The following is a 21880-nucleotide window of genomic DNA, read 5'->3' on the forward strand; positions in this document are numbered from 1 at the left end:
CTTAGAGTAATGAACCTCAATGATTAAGTTAGCTAGGAACAATATCAGTTAACGAAACTTAATAATGAACACTAACAGATTGAGCTTATGACGCAACAAATAGTTCGAGTTCTTTTTCCTCTCTTTTTTTCTCTCCCCTATTTTCATTTTTTTAGTTCAGAAGATAGAAATTCCAACGTGAAATCATTTCAATCAAAGTGAAGAAATATATTATCGCGTTCCATTATTTCAAGTTATCACAATCTTGAGGTCTATTTAAAACATTCCATTCATTCTTTTATAAGAAATCATCTTCAATTTTCTCTGTCAAAAAAAAATGCACTGCGAAATGGCTATAGGTAACTCCTTAAATTTACAATCCTGAAGAATTCAACTCTCTCTCTCTCCCCCGGTGAGTGGTGTAGAAATCCAATAAAGAAGATATTTATACAGCTCAATTAGCAGAGAGGGGCAGATGCAGAAGGAGCAGCAGCAGCAGCAGGTATAGGCTTTGCACAGTTTCATTGTCAAAAAAAAAAAAAAAAACCAAATCCGTACTATCATGAGTTAACAATAAAGCCATAGATCCACTGTTTTCAATACTACAATTCTACTGTGGCCTCTAGGCTTGTTGCGAAAGACATGGAAATACGATCCTTTTCTTGTTTGCTTATGCACAGCTCTCTGCTACGTGTACTATCTCCCCCCCTTAAAATGGTATCAAGGTCTACCGTCTTGTTGGGTTCATTTCCAGGTTAGAGAGCTAACCCCACTACTTTTTACCACATGCACATCAAAACAAAAAATATATCAACAAATTAAATAATTAACTAATTATTAATCTTTCTTTCTCGGGGGCAAGAAACGAATTGTACTTTTTTTCATGTAAATTTCCTGGTTTTAACGTGAGAGGTGAAGCCCAAACCACATCTAATTAGTTTGGGTGGTAATTTTCACACATATTTTTTAGCTTCTCACACACCTTTTATTTTAGTCTACTCTTGTTCTAAGTTTCTCAAAATAAAAAATCATTCTCTTCCTCCTCAATACCTTGCTTTTAGCGATTTTCCATTTCAATCCAATCGTCTATATACCAGAGGAGACCTTAGATGTACTGTCTTAAAAACTATGTTAAGTTAGCAGTGTAATGTTAGATTTTGAATTTTATTGGGAAATATACATATGAATCATTGGTTCAACATAGTCCCACGTTTACCGGTGTGACGTTGATAAATACAATTAGGAAGCCTTCTTTAATGCACCAAAACGTTTGAATTCAAAATCTTATATTTGGGCAAGTGGTCCTTTACCATAGTGATGGAAAGGTATTGAGCTATTGCATGACGGCGTGAGTTAAAATCCCGTTGGTGGTTAATCTAACAAAATCTATCGTTTGACAAAAAAAAAAAAAAACAAAAAACAAAAATAAATAAATAACAAAACAAAATTCTTATATTTGGCGTCAAACATAACTTTTTCTCCACTCCAATGCATTGGCATTGAAATTTATATTTTGGGTTTAAAGTTTTTTTTTTCTTCTCTAAAGGCTATATATAAAGTTTGTTGTGAAATCAACGATATGTGTGCAATGAAATATAAAGTAAATAAGACATAATATTTACGAGATTCGACAAGTGTATCTGCGTCCTCGGGGCAGTAGCAATGGTCTCTCTCATTATCAAACTAAAATTACAAAGGCAATCAAAACAATAGATCAGGTATCTTCTTTTCTATAATATTTGTGAGCTAATAGGCCTTTATATATGGAACCATATAGTTCTATGCTAAGACTAAGGACTGTGAAAGTAGCACATGCTAACCTTCAACATTTATTGGCTGACAAGAAGCCGTGGGATGATGCCTATTTCTTTAGGTGGGTCATCTAGTTTTATGACACTCCCCATTGGATGACCACAAGTCTTTGATTGACTATCTTATTAAAATTTCTTCAGTAATAGCTCATGAGATGAATGGATAAAGGAAACAAAAATACTTTTTCTGACCAATGTAGCATACTCTTAGATACTCCCCTTGATGATAATAAGCTTGGATTAACTAACTTGTCATCAAGTCGATGCATGTCGATGCAATTCTCGAATTTCTGAAGTGAAAAGTCTGGCAGGTAGTTGGTGAGGTTGTGTACCATATTAGTTTTGGACGCATTAATATCTCCTTCTTCCATTAATTCTTTTTGTGGGCGATTTTTATACATGCTAGAGGGATATTCAGATTTTACTTGCCTGATAAGACCATGACTATTAGCAAGTTTATTGAAATAGAACAAGAACATGTCTATAATTTCCCAAAAATTTCAATAGGTAAGCTTCGTTTCATTCCAATACCAATATGTTGGTATTGTGCTTCACAGGAAATAAGGATGAATGATAAATACAGTAAGATACATATTTCACTAAGATATGGTACTTCTGGACCAAGTATCAATTCATCGTATCTCTTATGAGTGATTAAGGCAATTTATATTATTCATTAGTATTGAGTACATACTTTGTGATTTACCTTTTCTGGGATTTTCTACACTTCACACACATTCTCCCTTGGAATTTATACAGAGCAATTTGCTCATACGCACACTTAAGGGATTTACTTATGGCCATATGCTTCGGGAATTTCATAAGCCTTCATATAATATATATAATTATCCAGTGAAATGAACAAGTTTCATAATGGAAAATCATGTTTCCAAGAGTGTATTACAATTCTAATTTTAACTAGGAATCTTGTGTCATACCATGTGAGTGCATTTCCCTATATTACAAATGCCCATATGTATATAACCTTCTTGGTTCAACATCATTTGGTGATTTGCACTATAGGTCCATTTTTCCACGTTCTTACTAAATTGTAATGGACTTGCTTATCTCCATTTTGGCTAATAATTTTTATTTTTGTCAACGAACAAAAGAACATGGCTCAATATCAGCACAACTAATTGATGAATCTAGTAGCTACTATAAAACCAAAATTAACATTGTTTATCATGTGCATGTGTATGCATAGTTTTTAAGCACTCCATTGTTTTGGATATCCTTGCCTCTTCTAGAGATATACATTGTGTCTCTTCTAGGACAGTCATCTCTTATTAGATAAATTATCTGGAGAATTTGAATCATAACCTCCTCTAGAGTGTTACAGAGCTTGGATTTTTATCTCTACTTCTAGGGAGTTGACTCATTGGAACTTTACGTCCATCATGCTTCAAGCATCATACATAGTTAAATTGCCATGTCCACTGATTGTCCTTTTGGGACTTGAATCCATACGGTGACTGTCATGCTACGGGCATGCAACAGTTTAGTAGTGTCAAGTCCATGGATTGTCTTATTAAGACTTCAATTCATATGGCATCTCTGTAACTTGTTAATGCATTTGGTAACTTATTAGTAATCGCCAAGATTTGTATTAACTTTTGTACATCATTGAAATGATATAAAATGATGAGACAGAATAATAGTTGAAGTCTTTCTTGCCCTTTGGTCGTCATAGACTCAAGTAGAGTTTGCTGAAGTTGTTAGTAGGATTCCTATCATTGAACTTTGGTCTTAAATTCACTTAGTCAGCCACTCATGTTCTCCCTTTGAACTTTTGTGGGTTTATCATTGATCATTTTGCTCCATCTTCAAGCACAACAGAAGTGGTACACAACTTTTTGCCTGTGAATGATCCTTCAAAACCTCACTTATGGGTGACTCATTCATGCTTAGCATCTTTAGTGTAAAAAGTCAACATCATATAAACTGTTTTGAGGTGTTGGTTACCCACACCAACAATAGTTGAAGATGATTACTCGAGAGCAATGCAAGATAAGCAATCAGGTGAGATTCTAGGTAATCAGTTCCAGGCTGAAAGTTTGATTTCAAATTCCAACTACTGCCTTATTTCCCCTTATCTTATAGGCAAAAGCAAGGGCAAACAAAAAGACAAGGCATGATATGTGATACTTTTGCTCTCGTCCCTGATAATATGAGATACTTTTGCTCTTGAAGAAAAACAGTAAAAGAATTTGACAGTGATGTAAAACTTCTCAATCAAAAATATTTTCTTGCTGAGGAAATGAGTTTGGCATTTTGAATGACCTGGTTAAAGAGGCATTCTCAGAGAGAAAGAAAGCTGAGTATTTTGAAAGGTTTGGTTGAAAATGCATTCTCAGCAAGGAAGAGGAGTTGGGCATTGCCTTGCCATAGAGGACGGAGGTCAACATCAATATGTTTTTCCAATAGCAGATGGCGGTGCCGTTGGATCATGGCATTTTTGCACGCGTTTAAATGTTATAAGAGATATTTTGGCAAAGTTGTCCTTGATATCCGGAAAGTTAAGATTGCATCTGAGAAATGCAAGCGAACTTTATTTTGGGAAAATCCGGGCTTTTGAAATTCAGAGAGAGGTGTCCTCCTTTCAATTTTTTAACAAGTTGCCCTACTGCCTCTGCTTTTATAGAGGCATCAATTGTATCCAAAATGCAGGCTCGGAAAGTTGCCCAAATGTGGAAGTTACCTCTGTTGTATTTCTGAGATTTCAATTTATCTAACTTCTTTTTCTTTGAGCTTGCCCATATGATTGTTGTTTTGATTTGAATATTGCAAAAGATGAACAGGCGTCCATCCTTCTTATCCTCTTATGGTCCTCTTATAATTGGAGACTCTGTGACAAAGAATGATATAACCGCCACGGTAATAGCTAGGAACTTTCTTACTCTCAAATATAAAAGATTACTTTCAAAACTATTCGATAAATTGACTGTTCAAGGCTATTTGGCTTTAAGTGTGCGAGTTCTATATCCAACATGGACCAACGTATACTTGCTCGAACTCACCAAGTTAAATCATTAATACCTAAGTAGTAAATCTTCAACAAGAGATTAGAGGACTCAAGCGTAAGAGTAGAGAGTTGCACATACTTGCAAACAAGGCCGATCCCGAGTCTTTTGAGGTCCTGGGCAACACCAAAAAATATGGCCTATCATAACTTCACATAAGATAACTATTTGTCTTAGTATTTGTATGTAGTCGATCGAATACTAAAGAAAGTAGACTTTTTCACATTATGGACCTTTTTGACAAATGATAGGATCATCTACATTAAATTCATCAAAACTATGGTGAGGAAGTTCGAACATGAGACCTTGTGTGCGAACGTGAACCCTCTTAACTAATTAATTTACAAGCCACTTGCACATTATGAGACCTTTGAATTGTTTATATTTAAAATCTCTAATTTTTTTTTTTTGCCACTCAATACTACGGTCTGATAGTATTCCTCTTCATTTGGAAGTGAGAGGTCTTAGGTTCGAATCTCGTGGATGACAAATTTGATGCCAAATTAGGTTGCCCATTGTGTGACTTAGCCGAACTCCCCCTAGTGTAAAAGTATCGATGTACTAAAAAAAAAATCTCTAATTTTTATACGTCAATAAACGAAAAGGAAAAAATGCTACTACCAAAGATCACATATATATTGTAATTCAACTTTATTTTCTTTTTCGATCTCTTAGAAAGGTTGCATTTCATTCCAAATATATAAAATCATAAGGGAAAAATTATACACATAAGTGTAGGATGATATTTTTGGACTATCAATAACAAAATTTATTCAATAAAAAAGAATGGGAATTGTTATTGGCACTCCAAAATTCTCATTTCCACTCCAAACTTTCTATATTCAAAAAGAAAAATACAATTGTGAGGAGGGCAAAATGAGATTTTTTGAGTGCCAATAACAGTTCCCTTAAAGAATAACAACACTTTATTACTTAAACATGAAAAATTGCCAATAGATTAAAAAATAAAAAAAACCCTAATTTATATTTAGACAAACTTGAACCTGAGTTTGCAAATAAACTTAAACTAATAACAAAAAACCACTACTAGAAATGCCACATTTAATAACCCAATTACTGTTTCTTTGTTGTTTAAAGTAGACATGGAAAAAAAAAAGAAGGAAAATTACCCCCTTTATGGCGAGATAAGGAATTGAACTTGGGATGGACAGGAAAAAAAAAAATTCATTCAATACCACTCTGGCATCTCAAATATACTGCTATTATGAGCGTTTATTTATAGATAAACAAAACTAAACAAAACAAAACCTATATATATAAATACAAACCAACATAGTTTATTTTAGTGCCCCTTGTTTTTTTGGGCCTCGAGCGGTCATCCTAGTTGCATTGGGCCAAGATTGATCTGCTTGCAAATAATTACTTGATGAACATAAAAAGAAAGCTCGATCAACTGCAAAAATTTGAAAGTCGGTTTCAAGTGACCACCAGAGGTTCGTGGCTATATTTTGAAGGTATCCAGTGCCTCCCTTTTCAAGAGTTTTGTCAAGTACTAAGGCTTCACATGATCAATGTTTATAAAAAGTCTTTTCTTTTTTTCCTTTTATTGTTGTAGTTGTAACTTATGTGTATGCATGGTATGTATAGAAAAGTTCTCTCGTTTTTGGTTTTATACATGCCTGAAACTTCTAGTTCAGCTTGTTAGACATAGGAAACAATAGGAAACTATGTAAACTTTTGGTTCCATTATTATGAATCAGTGAACCTTTAAACAAAGATATTTCCTAATATCGTATGTTTCCACATGAATTCTCGGGCATCATGAAACCATGAAAGTATTTCTTGCATGCCTAAGATGTCGATGGTAACAAAATCGAGTTTTGCTAAGTTCACCATTTTCTTATTCCCAAATGGAGGTATGACAGAACTTGCGATAATTAATTCATTCCATATATACACATGTCCACATGAGGTGTTAGAACTTCAAGTTCTTTATATTTTGAACTTCAGGTCTATTGGGGGGTTTGTGTTGAAGACTTTGATGAGCTTGTGTTGTAAAGAGACGAGCCAAAACCTTCATGTCCCCCATTTCTGAGTTAGTAAGAACTACGAACAAAGCATCCCAAAGGAAAAACAAGTCCTAAGGAATTCTTTGTTCTTCTTCCAGCAGCTCATGGAAGCTTGGTCTTGTGTTATGTTAAGTGCTTCCACTGCTAAAATGCTTCTAGTGCTGATGAAATGGTTCCCTCAGTGCTGGTTCCCTCAGTGCTGATAGAGTGTTTCCCTAGATGCCGATAGAGTGTTTCCCTAGACGTCGATAGAGTGTTTCCCTGGGCGCTGACGGAGTGTTTTCCTTGGCATTGATGGAGTGTTTTTTCAAGCACTGACAAAGTGTCTCCCTAGGCACTGATTGAGTGTTTCTGAGTGCACTAACGAGTGCTTCGTGTGCTAATCCTGGTGGCTTTAAGGAGTTTTTCTATTTTTTATTTTTTTTTTTTTGAGTAAACGACATTATCTACACTAAGGGCGAAGGGGTGGGCTTAGCCTCACAATAGGCTACCAATAATGTGGTTCAAATTCGCCTTTGGTGAAAATTGAACATAAGATCCCTCACTCACATGTGAAGAGTAGTACCACTAGAACGTAGTACTAGATGACTGAGGAGTATTTGTTAAACTAACAAATACTGAGAATGACTAACTAATCACAATAAATTACGACTTGCACGAATGATGCATGGTGTGGAAGTTAAAAGCCCACTAGTTTGGCATGAGAGAGAGGTGATTCTTGGCTGTATGGTATCAAAATAGCTAATCTAGGGTTTCTTATAGTTTTGGTGGTTTTGCAAGAGTTAAGGAAGATTATTGGAAGGCTCAGGATGAAAGGAAGGCTTATCTCTAAAGAACTAGGGTTTCTTGCACTTAAAGGAAGCTTGCTCTGCGTGGTGCATTCTTGCCCTTGTCTCTCTTCTTTCCTCACATGGTTCTCCCTCATCCTTTTGTAAGTGAAGCGTTCTTCTCCAGGCTTCAAAAGGATGTCCTTTATGGCTTGGGCTTCCCCTTCCTTTCTCCCTAGCTCTCATACTATTTCCCTTTTGGTGTAAGTTAGATGTACTGTTGAAACCTGCATTCTGTTTCTTCCTGAGGCGTAACTTTTCTAGGCCAACCTTTCATAGGCATTACTTCAGGTAAGTACCTCATGGCTTTCACGCATTGGTTGTCTGTGCAAGCTAAGAAGGGAAAGTCAGCATTAAATGCCTAACTAAGAGGGTTGGCTTGCTAGGGAAAGAGGCAAACAAGGCTAGTTCTCTCTCAAACTTACCCAAGTGGAATACAAAGGTTATGGGCTTGGACTTTTGGGCTCCCAAGTAACCCAAAGTCTTCCACAATCTTTGACTCCACGTAGGCCTAATGAACTTACGTAATCATTCACACCACAATTCACTTAACAAGCCCTGGGCATGTCCCTTGGGCTTATCTTAGCATGACTAGTGATTAGCGTGATAAATAAGCATGGTGTGATCTAGTCTAATTACTGTAGCATGGTATGTACTTGGGCTTCAATAGAGGCTTGCATGACAATTGCGCTTCGATGCTTGGTTGGGCTTGCGTGTGACATTTTTGAACCTCAGCAAAGTCAAAACATTATACATATGTACTCAAGACTTATTCTCGATATTGACAATATTGTTAAAACCTTTAGGTTCATACATTTGGAATTTATGCCATACTTGGTCTGTAAATGGATTAAGGAACTTATGGTCCTTATTTACATGAATCAAAGAACTTTGGTCCTCATTTACTGGTATGTGGCTAAGACGCTTATGGTCGTCATTTCAATGAAATTGAGGAACTACTGCTCTCTCAATTGATTCAAAAAAACTTCAAGTTTTAAATTTGATCAAGGAACTTCAGGTCCAATTTTTATATGATGAGGATCAAGGAACTTCAGACTCTAATTTGATCAAGAAACTTTGGGTCCTAGTATATACACATCATAACAAAATGTAGTACAATAGGTAAATTAAAGCAAAGGGTGGTAGTTCCAGGCACTATAAATAAATTGCTTTAAATAAGAATGATTGTGACAAGGGCTTTAATTCAGCACCATTCCCATAAATACCAAACTTAAAGATAATGACCATTATTATGAAAAGGGGGATAATGCCACACCATTCATATACACACACACACACACACACACACACACACATATATATATACACACACACATATATATATAAGTGTGTGTTAATATAAGAATGGCGATGAATTCGCACCATTCATATTATAATATAGGATGAACGATTATACTACACCAATCATATTAATAACAAAATAAATGAAAGTAAGGAGCACGCGATGAAGTACATGTAGAGCCTCACTGTGTTGCACCGAATACCAATTGCTATATTTTATTTGGAGATCCTGTTCTTTACGTGGTACGATCATTCCTTACCACTTCGAATACCTTTTTTTTTTTTTTTTTTTTTTTTTTTTTTTTTTTTTTTTTTTTTTTTTTTTGTTCTTACATATGGATATGGATGCAACCAAAAGCCGCATAACTCCAAAACTCCAACCTTTTTCTATGCAATACCAGAGCCACATCTCCTCCCATTAACTCCCCCTCTTATTTTTGGCATATTTGTCGATTTATCTCTTGAACTTGTATGGAGCTGCCAATTCCTCATCTGAACTTTAATTTTAGCCGATTACCCCCTTAACCTTTTATATTTAGGCAATTTCCCCCTTGAACTATAATTTTAGCCAATTACCCTCTTAAACTTTTATAAATAGCCAATTTCCCCCTAGTGTTGGATTTTAAAATTTTTCATCCAATTTTCTATCCATTTTGATCACAGAAACAATACATGACAACTGTATGAGAGCAAAAGGGATGAAAAATAGGATGGATGAAAAACTTAATGAAATTTTTTCAAAATCTAACGTCAGAGGGGGAATTGGCTATTTATAAAAGTTCAACGGCGAGTCACAGAAGTAATGCTTCAGGTGCTAGATGTCAACGGCGAGTCACAGAAGTGAGGATGAAGAAAACATTGGCATCCACTAATGGACTGTAACACAATCAAAAAGACAACGACCATGTGCGCAAGGCTGAGTAGCTCAAAGCTTAAAGCTAGCGTCGCTGTGAGTCTTCGAGATATGTTGAGAACAACTCGATCCGGGTATCCAAATCTAATGAGATTCTTCTGGATCTTTGGAAACCAGTTGTCAGATACGAGTTTTCTCATCTTGTAACGACTACAGGTTGCTAGAAATCTCAATTCTCACTAGAATTCGATGAGGTACTTCTAGCGCGATAGGAAGCAAAAAATAAATGGAAAAGAAAAAAGAACGATACTCGAGAACAACGTTGTTTTGAACCATTGTTTAAAGGTGGGGTCCCACTTATAACTCTAAAGTTATACCCAAAGTGAAATATGACTTTGCATATGGCACACTCATATATGAATCCATTTTTTCCGGTGCATTGGACGGGGATGTTGAGAAAAATTTTAGAGTCAAATATAACTTTTGACTCTAAATTTTCCATTCCATTGAAGATAGCCTAGCTAATGCATAAACTGTTAAAACTAGATCAAATTTGAGTTTTGACTCCAATATTTTTTTCTTCAATGCACAAACTCAAATGTTAATACTCAAATTTGTGTTTAACATTAGGGTATGCATTGGAGAAGAAAACAGACAATTTAATTCACTACCACTTTCACCGCATGAACTTTTAAAAATATCCAATTATCTCTCCATGGTTAAATTACTCAATAGCATTCAAATTCTATCCATACTTGTGACATGGACCACATGCGAGCCACTTAAAAGAGTAAAACGTCATTTCGCACTTGAACGAGTCGTTACTATACAAAATGTGATAGATCATGCCTGAACCACATGGAAGGATAGTAGAAGTTGTTTGCCGATATGGGTTTTAGTGAGGGGAGAAAAGTCAAGCGGTCCTCTAAATGGTTTACGGGTTGTCCACTTGACAAATATGGACAGAATAACATATCAAAAGTTTTAAAATCTGACGCTGAGGAGGAAATTTACTGGTTGATAAAATTTATTGATTAAAATAAGCCGATAATGAAACCAGTAGACTTACAAGTTCATACGATATATCCGTCAATGTATCGTATTAGTTTTGCATTGCGGATGACCTAACAGGTCGCATTATATATAAGAGTAGAGTAACTATTTGAAATACATGTTGACAGTGTTTGCTGTGTTGAAATTGTTTCCCTAATGTTCAATTTGCCCTAAATTCGATTTGTTTGGTTAGTCATTTATCACTTTTGCCGCCACACTCCAACATTCACATGGTCTATCATCACTTAGTATCACGGTCTAGTAGTATCCTTCTTTACTTGTAAGTGAGAGGTCTTAGGTTCGATTTTCGTTAAAAACAAATTTGAATCACATTATTGCTAACCTATTGTGAGGCTAAGCCCACCCCTCTCCACCTTGTTGCAGATAATATCGTTTGTTCCCAAAAAAAGAAAAAAAAAAAAAAAAACACATGGTCCGCCATTGTTCCTCATCTTGGTGTCTAAAATTCAAAACTTGACCTAATTTACCTGCCCAGCATCCAAACATGTTTTTTTGCATGTGGGGTTTGGAGAATTAATTTTGCTTTCAATTCATCCAACTTTGTTGGCCCTTTACATTTTTATTCATTCATTAGTTAATGTTTTCATCAATAAAATCCTCTCTTATTGACTCTCAACAAAACATGTCCCAAAATCACTCCAACATTTGGAATAAATTGTTTTGATTTTGCATGCTGTAACAGCTCCATCAAAATGTAGATTTGATTAGGCTTTTTTCCACAGCACTTTTGGACTGCTTCTGGACTAAGACCCCAGATGGACCATTCACCCAAGGAACCAATCGACCAAAAGTCATATCACTTCACATGATGCACCACCAAGTCCCATGTTAAGACATAGAAAATGTGTCTTTAGGTATGACAGAAAAAAAAAACAAATAATGCCAGTGTGCGGTTGCAGGATTTAGTTTGATTAGTTCAGATTTTGATATCTAATTTCAAACAATGATAACTTACTTGTAACGGGTTCATGCCCATTCTCTCTAGTCCTCGCCTGACATGTCACGTATCACACGAGGGAGGGGACATGGCAGAAGAGAGGGACAGAGAGTAAGGATATGAACCCGTGAAGTTTTTCTTGAGCTCCATTTTTTGAACAGTTAGTCTGTATAGAAGCATAAATATAATTCACTGAAATGGCACCACAGAAAAGGTACCACAAACTTTTGAAACATGTAAACAATTTGTCCCAAGAAATTACAGAAGCAAAAATCCCTAGAGAGGTACCGTCGTTTATAACTTTCTATATCGACAAATCTCACTCATACAATTATTTTGAAAGCCAGTAGATAATAAGAAACAAGGTACAAGCTGCAATGATTGCAGACAAAATAAGTGTGTCTCTTGATCGCCGCCTTCGAATTGAACCTGCGAAGAAAAAAGTGAACAGAAGATGGATATAAAGTCACATCAGAAGATGGAAATGAATAGCGTAAATTGTTTCAAAAAGTACCGAGTAGGCCACGGACTATAGGGAACTTGTCACTTAGATTTTTCACTTTCCCTTGAACATCTCCAAACAGAGCCCTTTGAGAGCCCAAGACTGCTCTTGTTGTTTGAGCTTGACTAATCACCTCATCTATCTGCACAGACATGAACATATGTATCAAAGAATATTTTATTTTATTTTATAAAGATAAACAGGACTTCTCATGACTGCGGTTAGAAGATGCGATTACGAGACAGAGGCTCAGGAACAAGGGGGTAAAGGAAGACCTAGGAAGACTTGGACAAAGACTCTAAGAAAATAATTAGATTACTTGGATCTACCGGGAGACATGACACAAAACCGAGTGCAATAGCGTTGTTGGATTCATATAGTGGACTCCACTTAGTGGGATAAGGCTTTGTTGTTGTTGTTGTAAACAGGACTTCCAACGACCGACTTTCAATTGAAGGCAGAAACTGAGTCCAATATTTACCATAGGAGAAAAAGTTAAATCCAAGTGCAGCGAACCAATACGTAGAAATATAGAGTGCTTCAAAAAAAGTGTCCTGAGTGTTGCTTTGATGCAAAGGAAGCATCATGCCAAAATTGGGGGAGCTTAAAGCACTACTTTTCCGATCTTGGTACAATCATCCACCATGTATGACCTTCTACCTTAGATTTATGGGACCAACCATAGTTGATAACTAGGTAGCAAATCACCATACTAAAACAAAATTGGTTGGATAGGAAAGTTCCATCTTTTCCTTCTTATTTTTCCGGGCCCGAACTTTACGGTCTAATATGTAAGGTTTCATGCAGATTCCTAAATACTTACTCCATTTAATGGCTAGGATCAAATATGTTCTTCCTCTTTCTAAATTTCAAAGCAACAGTGGGTGGTTCTCTATGACTTTGATATACATTGTTGGAAAGTGGAAACCAGTTGAGCATACTCAGTGCCACTGGCAAAGGTTAGGGAAACTTTCTGTTTCACTTTACTTCTATGTGGAAAACCCATCCATTTCTAACAGGATGTATAAGAGGGGAAAATATCAACATAAAACAAATTCTAGACCTGCAAGTCTCAGAACACCAACCACAAATTGACTGTAGTAAATTTGCAGGATGGAGGGCAGCTAAAATATGGGGTTTCTGAAAATAAGATTACACAAAGGCAATTCACAACCTTCAATGTCATCCTATTCCTACTCCCGTAAATATTCCACTTCAAATAAGCACGTACTGCTAAGAAAGAGAAACTATTTCACAGTAGAAAACCACCCACCAGAAAGTGCAAAAAAAAAAAATCTACCACCAATGTCAGAATCACCCGGCCAAGCACATCCTACTTGTAACTCCAATACCATCCACTTGGGGGATTATCTAAGACAAGAAAATTGGCATAAGGAATGGATCACAAGCATTACGTAGCCAGATATTCGACCCAAGGAAAATTTGTGGGCACACTTTCAATCTGTAGTATCCTGACTGGTGAACAGTTTGTTATTCAACTTTGAGTTCCCCTCAACACTTCAATATTCACATTTGTTAATTTGCAGTAAATTACAGCCTGTTTGAAGGTGTAAAATCTGTATACTAAGGGTTTGTGGAATGGAAGGGAGGTACTCCAAATGTGTAGCCCGTAGACTCGATAAGCCTTAGTTAAACCCAACTTTAGAAAGAAAAGGGGGAAGTGTTCCATGGGAAATGCACAAAATGCAATTGTGTTGGTTCATAACCTAACATGTGATTTATCCCCAAATAGCACTTAAACTTACATGCGATACACTTCCATGGATGGCAGCTCTTTCCCGTAGTATCTGCATTCTTGGTGACATAATCCCAGATGCCTGCATGAAGAGAGGTAAAACAAACCTGATTTTAGAAAAAAAGAGCATACAGAAATCAAGACAAAAAGACAAAAAAGTATAAAAAAAAAAAAGGGAAAAACAACATGCAAACTATAATAATTATCAGAGTTCTAACCATGCTCACCTTGTACTCGCTGATATCGTCCCTGACTGAAGTCAGAAGCTCCGCATGTTCCCTCAATGAATTTATGTTCCCCTTGATTCTTCTAAACTCCTAAAGAGACGATCACCGTTTTCACAACGGAAAAGATTTCAATCAGATGGTAAAATGCTAATTACAGAAGTAAATATATCAATGTCAAACAAAACAAAGCTAAAAACAAAATTCTCTTTTATAAATACAAATAGTGGGAGAAGGAGGGGGTGATTCTAGCATTCCAAGTGACCACAAGATGATTCACGCATGTTCCAGCAAAAGTATCCATTTGAATGATGGGAAAATCGAGTTCAAATGTCTTACCAAAGCCAGATTATTAAATCCTCATCAAAAGTTAAAATTGACATATACGGAACCTAATTTAACTTCAGGTTAAGGTTACAATTCAACCAGACCTCAATCTTCAAGAACAAGATTAAAGAATCAAAACCATTACCCTTTGAACCAGACCTCCATGAATATGACGATCATTTTTGTCATGGCTTGTAGCTCTAACATTAATTTACTCCCTCACCCCAAAAACCGGAGGATATATAGAAGAAAAATTTCACTCAAAGCTGCAAATTGGACAGCCTCAACTCACAAAGTGCTTATCGGAGTCAAAATGCAAGATTTACTTTAGATATCTATAATCAGGGCCTGATGAAGTTTGCAACTAGGTTTCACACCTTCAATAATATTAAGGATGAACCTAAGATACATGTGGCTGTGCCAAAAACACAAATTGAGAAAGGATTCTTTAAGAGGCACCTTGCTCCATTCAAAATGATTACAAGAGTTTCAAACTCAAGGTCAAGTCAGATTCAGGATTGAAACTCCAAAATGATAAATTATATCATTCCACCAGTACACAAGTATTACCATTCAATTATTTATTAATCAAATATGAAACTTGTGTAAGGTTTGGGACCATTGATGACATGTAAGATCATTTTAGAATATGGTACTATTTGACACTAGTTTTTTCATGCAATTATATCATATATTGTAACAATTGTAAAACGATCTAGCATATCCTAGCCACAACAATGCAAAGATTATTAATCTCCATGTACTATCATGCACCAAAGCTAGCTATAAGTTGCAGCAGAGGAGAAAACACAAAACAAGACGCTAGAAATTTGAAATCCAAAAGTAGAAGGTCCAAGAAAGGTAAACCTGGGTAAACTCATGAAGTATGTCTCTGTGCCTTGCTAGCTTCTGAGTTACAGAAGTAGCTGGTGTAGCAGATGCAGCACATCGACTCATTGAATCATTTGTTTCCAAAAGTTTCTCAAGCAACGACTGGATCTCCATTTCCATGGACTTCCATGACCTGCTAGAACTAACAGATGGTGACCCAGATTCCACATAACCTGATTTCAAAATGTATATTGTTATAAAGGCGGTTAATTCATTGATAATAAGTATGCTTTCAATAGTAAATATTCAAAAATAGGGCCATAATGTTTAGCAGGAGCTAAAAGTTACAGCATTAGGAAAGAAAACATCATGCAACAATTTCTTTCATGTCAAGCGATAACCAGGAAACTCAATTCCCTCCTTTATTATTAGCTTATTTACTTCTGCACAAACACTTAAGAAGGGTCTAGTTAACAAAAAAAGAAACTGAAAGCTCCACAAGAAGACAGCCTTTGATTTCTAAATTAACAAAATTCCTGAGATGCACACTGCAACCTACTTAAAATCTTAACAGTTCTTAGTATCAACCAACTAATACAATCCCTCTTATAGAAAAACTTATCTATTTGGTCGTCAAAAATCCCATTTGTAATGCGATGAACTTATCATTAACAAACATATCAAAGAAAAAGCATTGAAAAAAACATTATAACACAACTTCATTCATAACAGAAAACAAAGTTTAAGAAAATGTTTAGAACTTGAAGAAGGATCACGAAAGCTTCTAATAAAGAACGCAAATGCCGAAAGATGTGAAACTCAGTCGCCCTACACATAAGTCCAAAGAATGATCACAACAATGCTTACCCTTTAAAATAGTTAAATATATAACAAAAGATCTCAGTTTGACTAGAAGGAAACTAAAATTCTCTCATTCATAAAAACTCAAGAAACCTCTGCCATTCTCTATAACCAAACTTCACAATTACAAATTAACGATACCGATCAAACTAAACTTTTACTATTCAGATAAACAGAAAGTAAAAACATACATTAGCTCCCTTTCCTCCAAATTTTAGCAACTAAGCCACCCCCATTATTCCTAACTAGCACAATAAACAAAGCTTCCTACAAATTGAATTTTCATAGCACTACCATTCGTGTAACTACCACAACCCACCAATCCAAAACCTTCCATAACCAAAATGCGATGCACAAATCACAGAAATGACGAAACCCAAAACACATAATTAAGCAATTAACAACTTCCATTGAAAAACTAATCACATTAAGATCACAGTTGGAAGAAATGAACCACCTTGTGTGAACCTAGCACCAAGCTTAGCGTAAGAAGAGAGATTCACATCAAGATCTCCCTCAATCTTCCTGGCCTCTCTCCTCAGCTCCTCCCAACCCGATTCCTGCAACTCCAGATTCGAATCCGTCATTTGGACCTCCCAATTTCGGATCCAGATTCGGCAACCCTTTTGCCCAATTCGTCTTCCGTGACTGTTTCGTGATACAACTGTTGCTTTCTACTGATTCAGTTATTTACAGTTAAAAAACATCTTCATGTTCTTCACAGTCTGCATTTTGCTTTCTCTTTTTACTTCCCACAGAGAGAGGGATGAAGGGTCGGGATGTTTATATTTTACTATATACTTTACATTAGGAGGAGTGAAGAAATCGGCTAAGTCACAAGTATCAAATCCATCGTCCATCAGATTCGAACTAAATTTAGGTCGTCTACGTAGTAGAGTTCTCCGAATTGGACACACTTAATTAATGTGTGGGTTCCACATCCTATGATTGAGGATACATGGAAAATTGTGAAAAAAAACGTTTGTGGGACTAGCGTTGTTAGGCTGGAAATGGGTGAATTAGTGTCGACAAGTCGACTTCCTCAACTTCTACATGATGCTGAATCTACTTTGAGTATTTACACACTCAAGATGAGTGTTGTAAACTTTCTTAGTTTAAGTGTGATTATGTAAATCCTAGATTATATTTAATTCTAGTTATTCTTTCCTATATGAACTTGTATTCCTTGGTGATGACGAATTTCTTCTCCCTCTTATTACTATAAATAAAGGCACTATGTAGGGGGAATAACACATACATTCCTCTACACAATTCTACAAACACATCTTTATCTCTTCTCCCTTTACCGTCGGCCCTCTTCCCTTTATCAGATAAAATAGGTCACAACAAAATTTAATTTTTTGTTCAAATTTTAGTTAATAATATTACAATATATATAAGTATGTAATATTATATTATCTTATTAATACTGGTTCGATACAGTATTGCAATTGGTAATGATTTTGAATACCATTACCTTATCGGAAATGTATGATTTGGACAATTATTGTACCATTGCCATTTGGTACAAAATTTTAGTACAAATTTGATATGTATGGTTGGTAATTCGGTTGGCATGGTATACCAACCGTACCATCTGGTTGTTTGCAAACACCTCCCTTGTCCCTATGGATTGGGCTTAGTTAAATTTGTAAAAACCCAAGCTCTCCTTGAATTCACTAATCCAACCTAAACATTTTTTAAACCGAGTTTAGTGCATTACTATATCTTGCCAAAAGATTTACAATGAAGGAGATGTCAAGTTTAGTGCATTGAGCTAAGTACAATAAAGTGATGCGAACTAAGTAAGCACACAAATTAAAACCCTCTTGTGACAATTGTAGTATATAAATAAGTAGGGATCGTTCTTAACCGGGGATTAGGAGGGATTGCAAAATCACTTGGAAACTGACTCAAAAACGTAAAATAAAGTTTGAAACACTAAACTAGACTCAAAGAATGCAAAACTAACAATAAAAACACTCAAACAAATCAAAAGACTCAAAGAATACAAAACACTTATAAACACAAATTAAGACCCTTTCTAACTAAATTAGACACTAAGGTAAAGGGGGATTGTGGTTTTGACGAAAATAAATTAAATGCATCGATTGTAATTTAAAGGCAGAATGTAAATATGAATGTGATGAAAATATGGATGAATGCTAGCTAGAAGGTTCTTCTCCACACATGTCACACTTGCATACAATTTGATTTTCAGTTGGTCTTTCGATGAATTATGAAACTCGACACTCCAAGTTAATTAGGTCCGCTTAAATTAACCTTCAAATTTCCCTAGAATCATTGAATTGGATGAATATGCATCGCAAACAAATTATTCCTAACAAGTTCTCTATATGAACAGCATGATAAAGATACAAGTTAGAATCATTACGTTCTTTGGAAATTATAAGCATCGACAAGGCATTTGTAACTATGAAAAGCATGATACTCTTGCCAGGAATTCAATTAACGCGATTGTTTATAAGCAACCTCCACTACTTGTGAATATAAGTTCATAACTATTAGGTGAAACTCACTTATATTCTAGCGTCAAATTCATGCATGAACATTAAGCGTGCACTCTCAATAAACATACACAAACAAGTTATCAATCAAACAGTTAAATGAATTGAATCCAACATTCATGAAATTCCAACCAAAAGTAATCAATTCATATTGCAAGTATAACCATGGTTTCGAATCACCCCCTAGCTAACTAGGGGGATTAGCCTCTCATATTCGCAAAAAGAGAAATACAATTGAATTTAAACATAAAGCACAAAGGAATGATTACACCTAAAACGCCCAACGAATCCACGTGAATTGGTGCGCGATTTAAATTCCTCTTCCTCCTTTCTTCTTACTGCGGCAGAGAAGGTAAAAATGGCTGGAATGTTTTGGGAAAAAGCACGGCTGGAAATGGAGGGCTATATGTTGCGGCTGCTAGAGGAGAATTAGGTTTAGGGTGGCTACGGATGATGGGGGAGAATGCACGGCCACGAATGGGAATTATGGAGAGAATAATGGGATTTTTTTTGAGATATGGCTGCACGGCTGATATAAAAATGAATGGGAGAATTGTGCACCGGTTTTTTGTTGGAAAAAAAGTGGCTTAATCATTTATGCGGCTGATTGGGTTTTTAGGTTATGGTGGTGGCGTGAAAATGGAATAAAATATGAGAGATTGGATGCTATATTTCTTGCGGCTTGTAGGTTTTAAAAATGTGGCTGCGTGAAGATGGATGAATTATGGGATTAGGTTGTGGTTTAATGGGAATGAATGGATACGGTTTATGGAATAATAATTAAAATGAGATGGTGGCTGCATGATGTGAGAAAAAGGATGGGGTTTTGCGGCTAGGGTTAGGAAAATGTATGATTTCAGAAAACTAACCCTAGCTTATTTAAAATTAAATCAAAGGCTTACGAAAATAGGAAATTAAAATATAAAGGTGCGGCTAGGAAGGGAAATAGGGCTAGGGCCTTGGTTTTGTGTCCTAAAGTGCCTATAAGGCCGTCAAAGTGGCTAGAAGATATGGACGTTTAAGATTAGGAAAGGTTACCAAAACGGGAAACTTAGGGTCAACTTTCCTAAAATAGGAAGCCTTGTTTGAGTAGGATTCTTCGTTTTGGTAAGAATTCATCGTTGGCGTAGGAATTCGTCGTTTCTTCAAGTCTTCAACTCATTCATTCCTCTTTCGCTCCAAAAGACTCCAATTTGCATCTTCTTGCACACTTTGGCCTTATAATCTGAAAATACACAAAAGTGGCCTTAAACACAGAAATAGATAAGTAAACACAACATAAATGCACGAGAACAAGCTAATTAAGTCGCATGAATATGCGCTTATCATAAAGCGCCTATCGCACTTAGATAAGGAACTTCAGGCTCCAAAATCTATTCATCATCCTCCTTCGAACGGAAGGGATCTCATTTTGCATCTAGCGATCGAACGACCATAGGAGTACTCGAAGGCTTTGTTTTATCTTTGTTAAAGCGGCACAACACCTTCTGGGTGTAGTTTGTTTGATGTACTAAGATTCTATCCAAACGATGCTCTATCTCGAGACCGAGACAGTATCGAGTCTTTTCTAGATCTTTCATTTCAAATTTCGACTTCAGATGCACGACAGTTCTTACAAGCTCTTCAATAAGGTTCATGTCATCGACATATACTGCAACTATCACAAAACCGGAATGTGACTTCTTAATGAACATACAAGGGCATAATTCGTTGTTCACATATCCCTAACTAGTCAAATATTCACTCAGATGGTTATACCACATTCTTTTGGATTGCTTCAAACCGTAGAGTTAACGCCTCAGCCAAATTGAAAGCATGTTCTGGGGTTTGGAAATATTTGATCCAGTCAATGTAAGTTATTCGGGAACTTTCATATAAATTTCTGTATCAAGATCCCCATAGAGATACGCAGCTACTACGTCCATCAGCTGGATACTCAGTTTTTCGAAAACTACTAAACTGATAAGGTAGCAAAAAGTAATCACATCTATAACAGGTGAATAAGTTTCATCATAGTCAATTTCGGGGGCGTTGTGAAAAGCCTTGTGCAACAAGACGACCTTTGTAACACACAATTTCGTTCTTCTCATTACGCTTCTGATCGAAAACCCACTTGTAGCCAACGGGCTTCACATGTGGAAGAGTAAGAGCTACAGGTCCAAACACTTTACATTTCGCAAGCGAATCGAGTTCGACTTGGATTGCTGGTTTCTGATTTGACCAATCGGTTCTACGTCGACATTCATCAACGGGATGGGTTTTAATGTCAATACTCAACATGATCTCAATAGCTACTGCATATGTCAATGCATCATCGACGATCATCTCATTTCTACACCACACATCATCTAAGCTAGCATAATAGATTGAAATCTCATGATTCTTGAGAGGTGGATTCGTCTCTTCAAGGACGCTTTCGTCATTTAGAATTTCCTTATGAGTTTGATAGAATAAGTAAGCAATAGTCAGATTCAAGGTAGGCTCTTCAAGGGGCCAATACCGTCTTCCAGGGGTGTGAATCTTTTGAACCAAAAGGTCTACCACGTTTTTGTGTAAGGGCAGATGATTGGCTAGCTGCTAATGTATATGGATCACCAAAGTTGGTGTCCCGAGCTTCTAGGAGGGAAGTCCGTCGTACATTTGGTGCATCCATCCTTCCAGGCACATTCACAGATGGAATATGTGATCTTGTCACTTGCACTAGATCAGTGAAAACATCTGACATGCTCTGAGCTATGCTCTGAAGATCTAATATATGCTGCACTTCAGTTTCAAACCCAGTGGTGTAGATATCTAAATGAGACAATGTGAGAGTCGTCCACGATAATTCGCGTCGTTCTTTAGGACTGTTAACGTTCTTATCTCCCCCTAACGACGGGAAGACTGTCTCATAGAAGTGACAATCTGTGAAACGAGCGGTAAATAGATCACTTGTCAAAGGTCCTAAGTAATGAATAATTGAAGGAGAATCATATTCGACATAGATTCTCATATTTTGATGAGGCCTTATTTTTG

The 21880-nt window shown here is 36.2% G+C and overlaps 1 protein-coding gene across 2 annotated transcripts; it reads right to left on the minus strand.

Moving 5' to 3' along the window:
* Nucleotides 1-12005: 12005 nt before the first annotated feature.
* LOC103938282 (Golgi SNAP receptor complex member 1-2-like) lies at nt 12006-16925 on the minus strand. Of its 2 annotated transcripts, none has more exons than XM_009348286.3 (6): nt 16795-16925; nt 15513-15709; nt 14322-14411; nt 14105-14176; nt 12351-12480; nt 12006-12265 (listed from the first exon to the last, which is right to left on the minus strand). In XM_009348286.3, exons 1-6 carry the CDS (start codon nt 16922-16924, stop codon nt 12168-12170), a joined length of 717 nt encoding a protein of 238 aa, XP_009346561.2. In that variant the 5' UTR covers nt 16925; the 3' UTR covers nt 12006-12167. The 2 variants fall into 2 exon arrangements, with proteins under 2 accessions (XP_009346561.2, XP_048431326.1); XM_048575369.1 differs by having other exon boundaries at nt 14313-14411.
* Nucleotides 16926-21880: the final 4955 nt, after the last annotated feature.

Source organism: the organism of the source record quoted next, unplaced genomic scaffold (genome assembly GCF_019419815.1).
Source record: "Pyrus x bretschneideri cultivar Hongxiangsu unplaced genomic scaffold, Pyrus_bretschneideri_v1 Contig8, whole genome shotgun sequence".
Taxonomy (NCBI): Eukaryota; Viridiplantae; Streptophyta; class Magnoliopsida; order Rosales; family Rosaceae; genus Pyrus; species Pyrus x bretschneideri.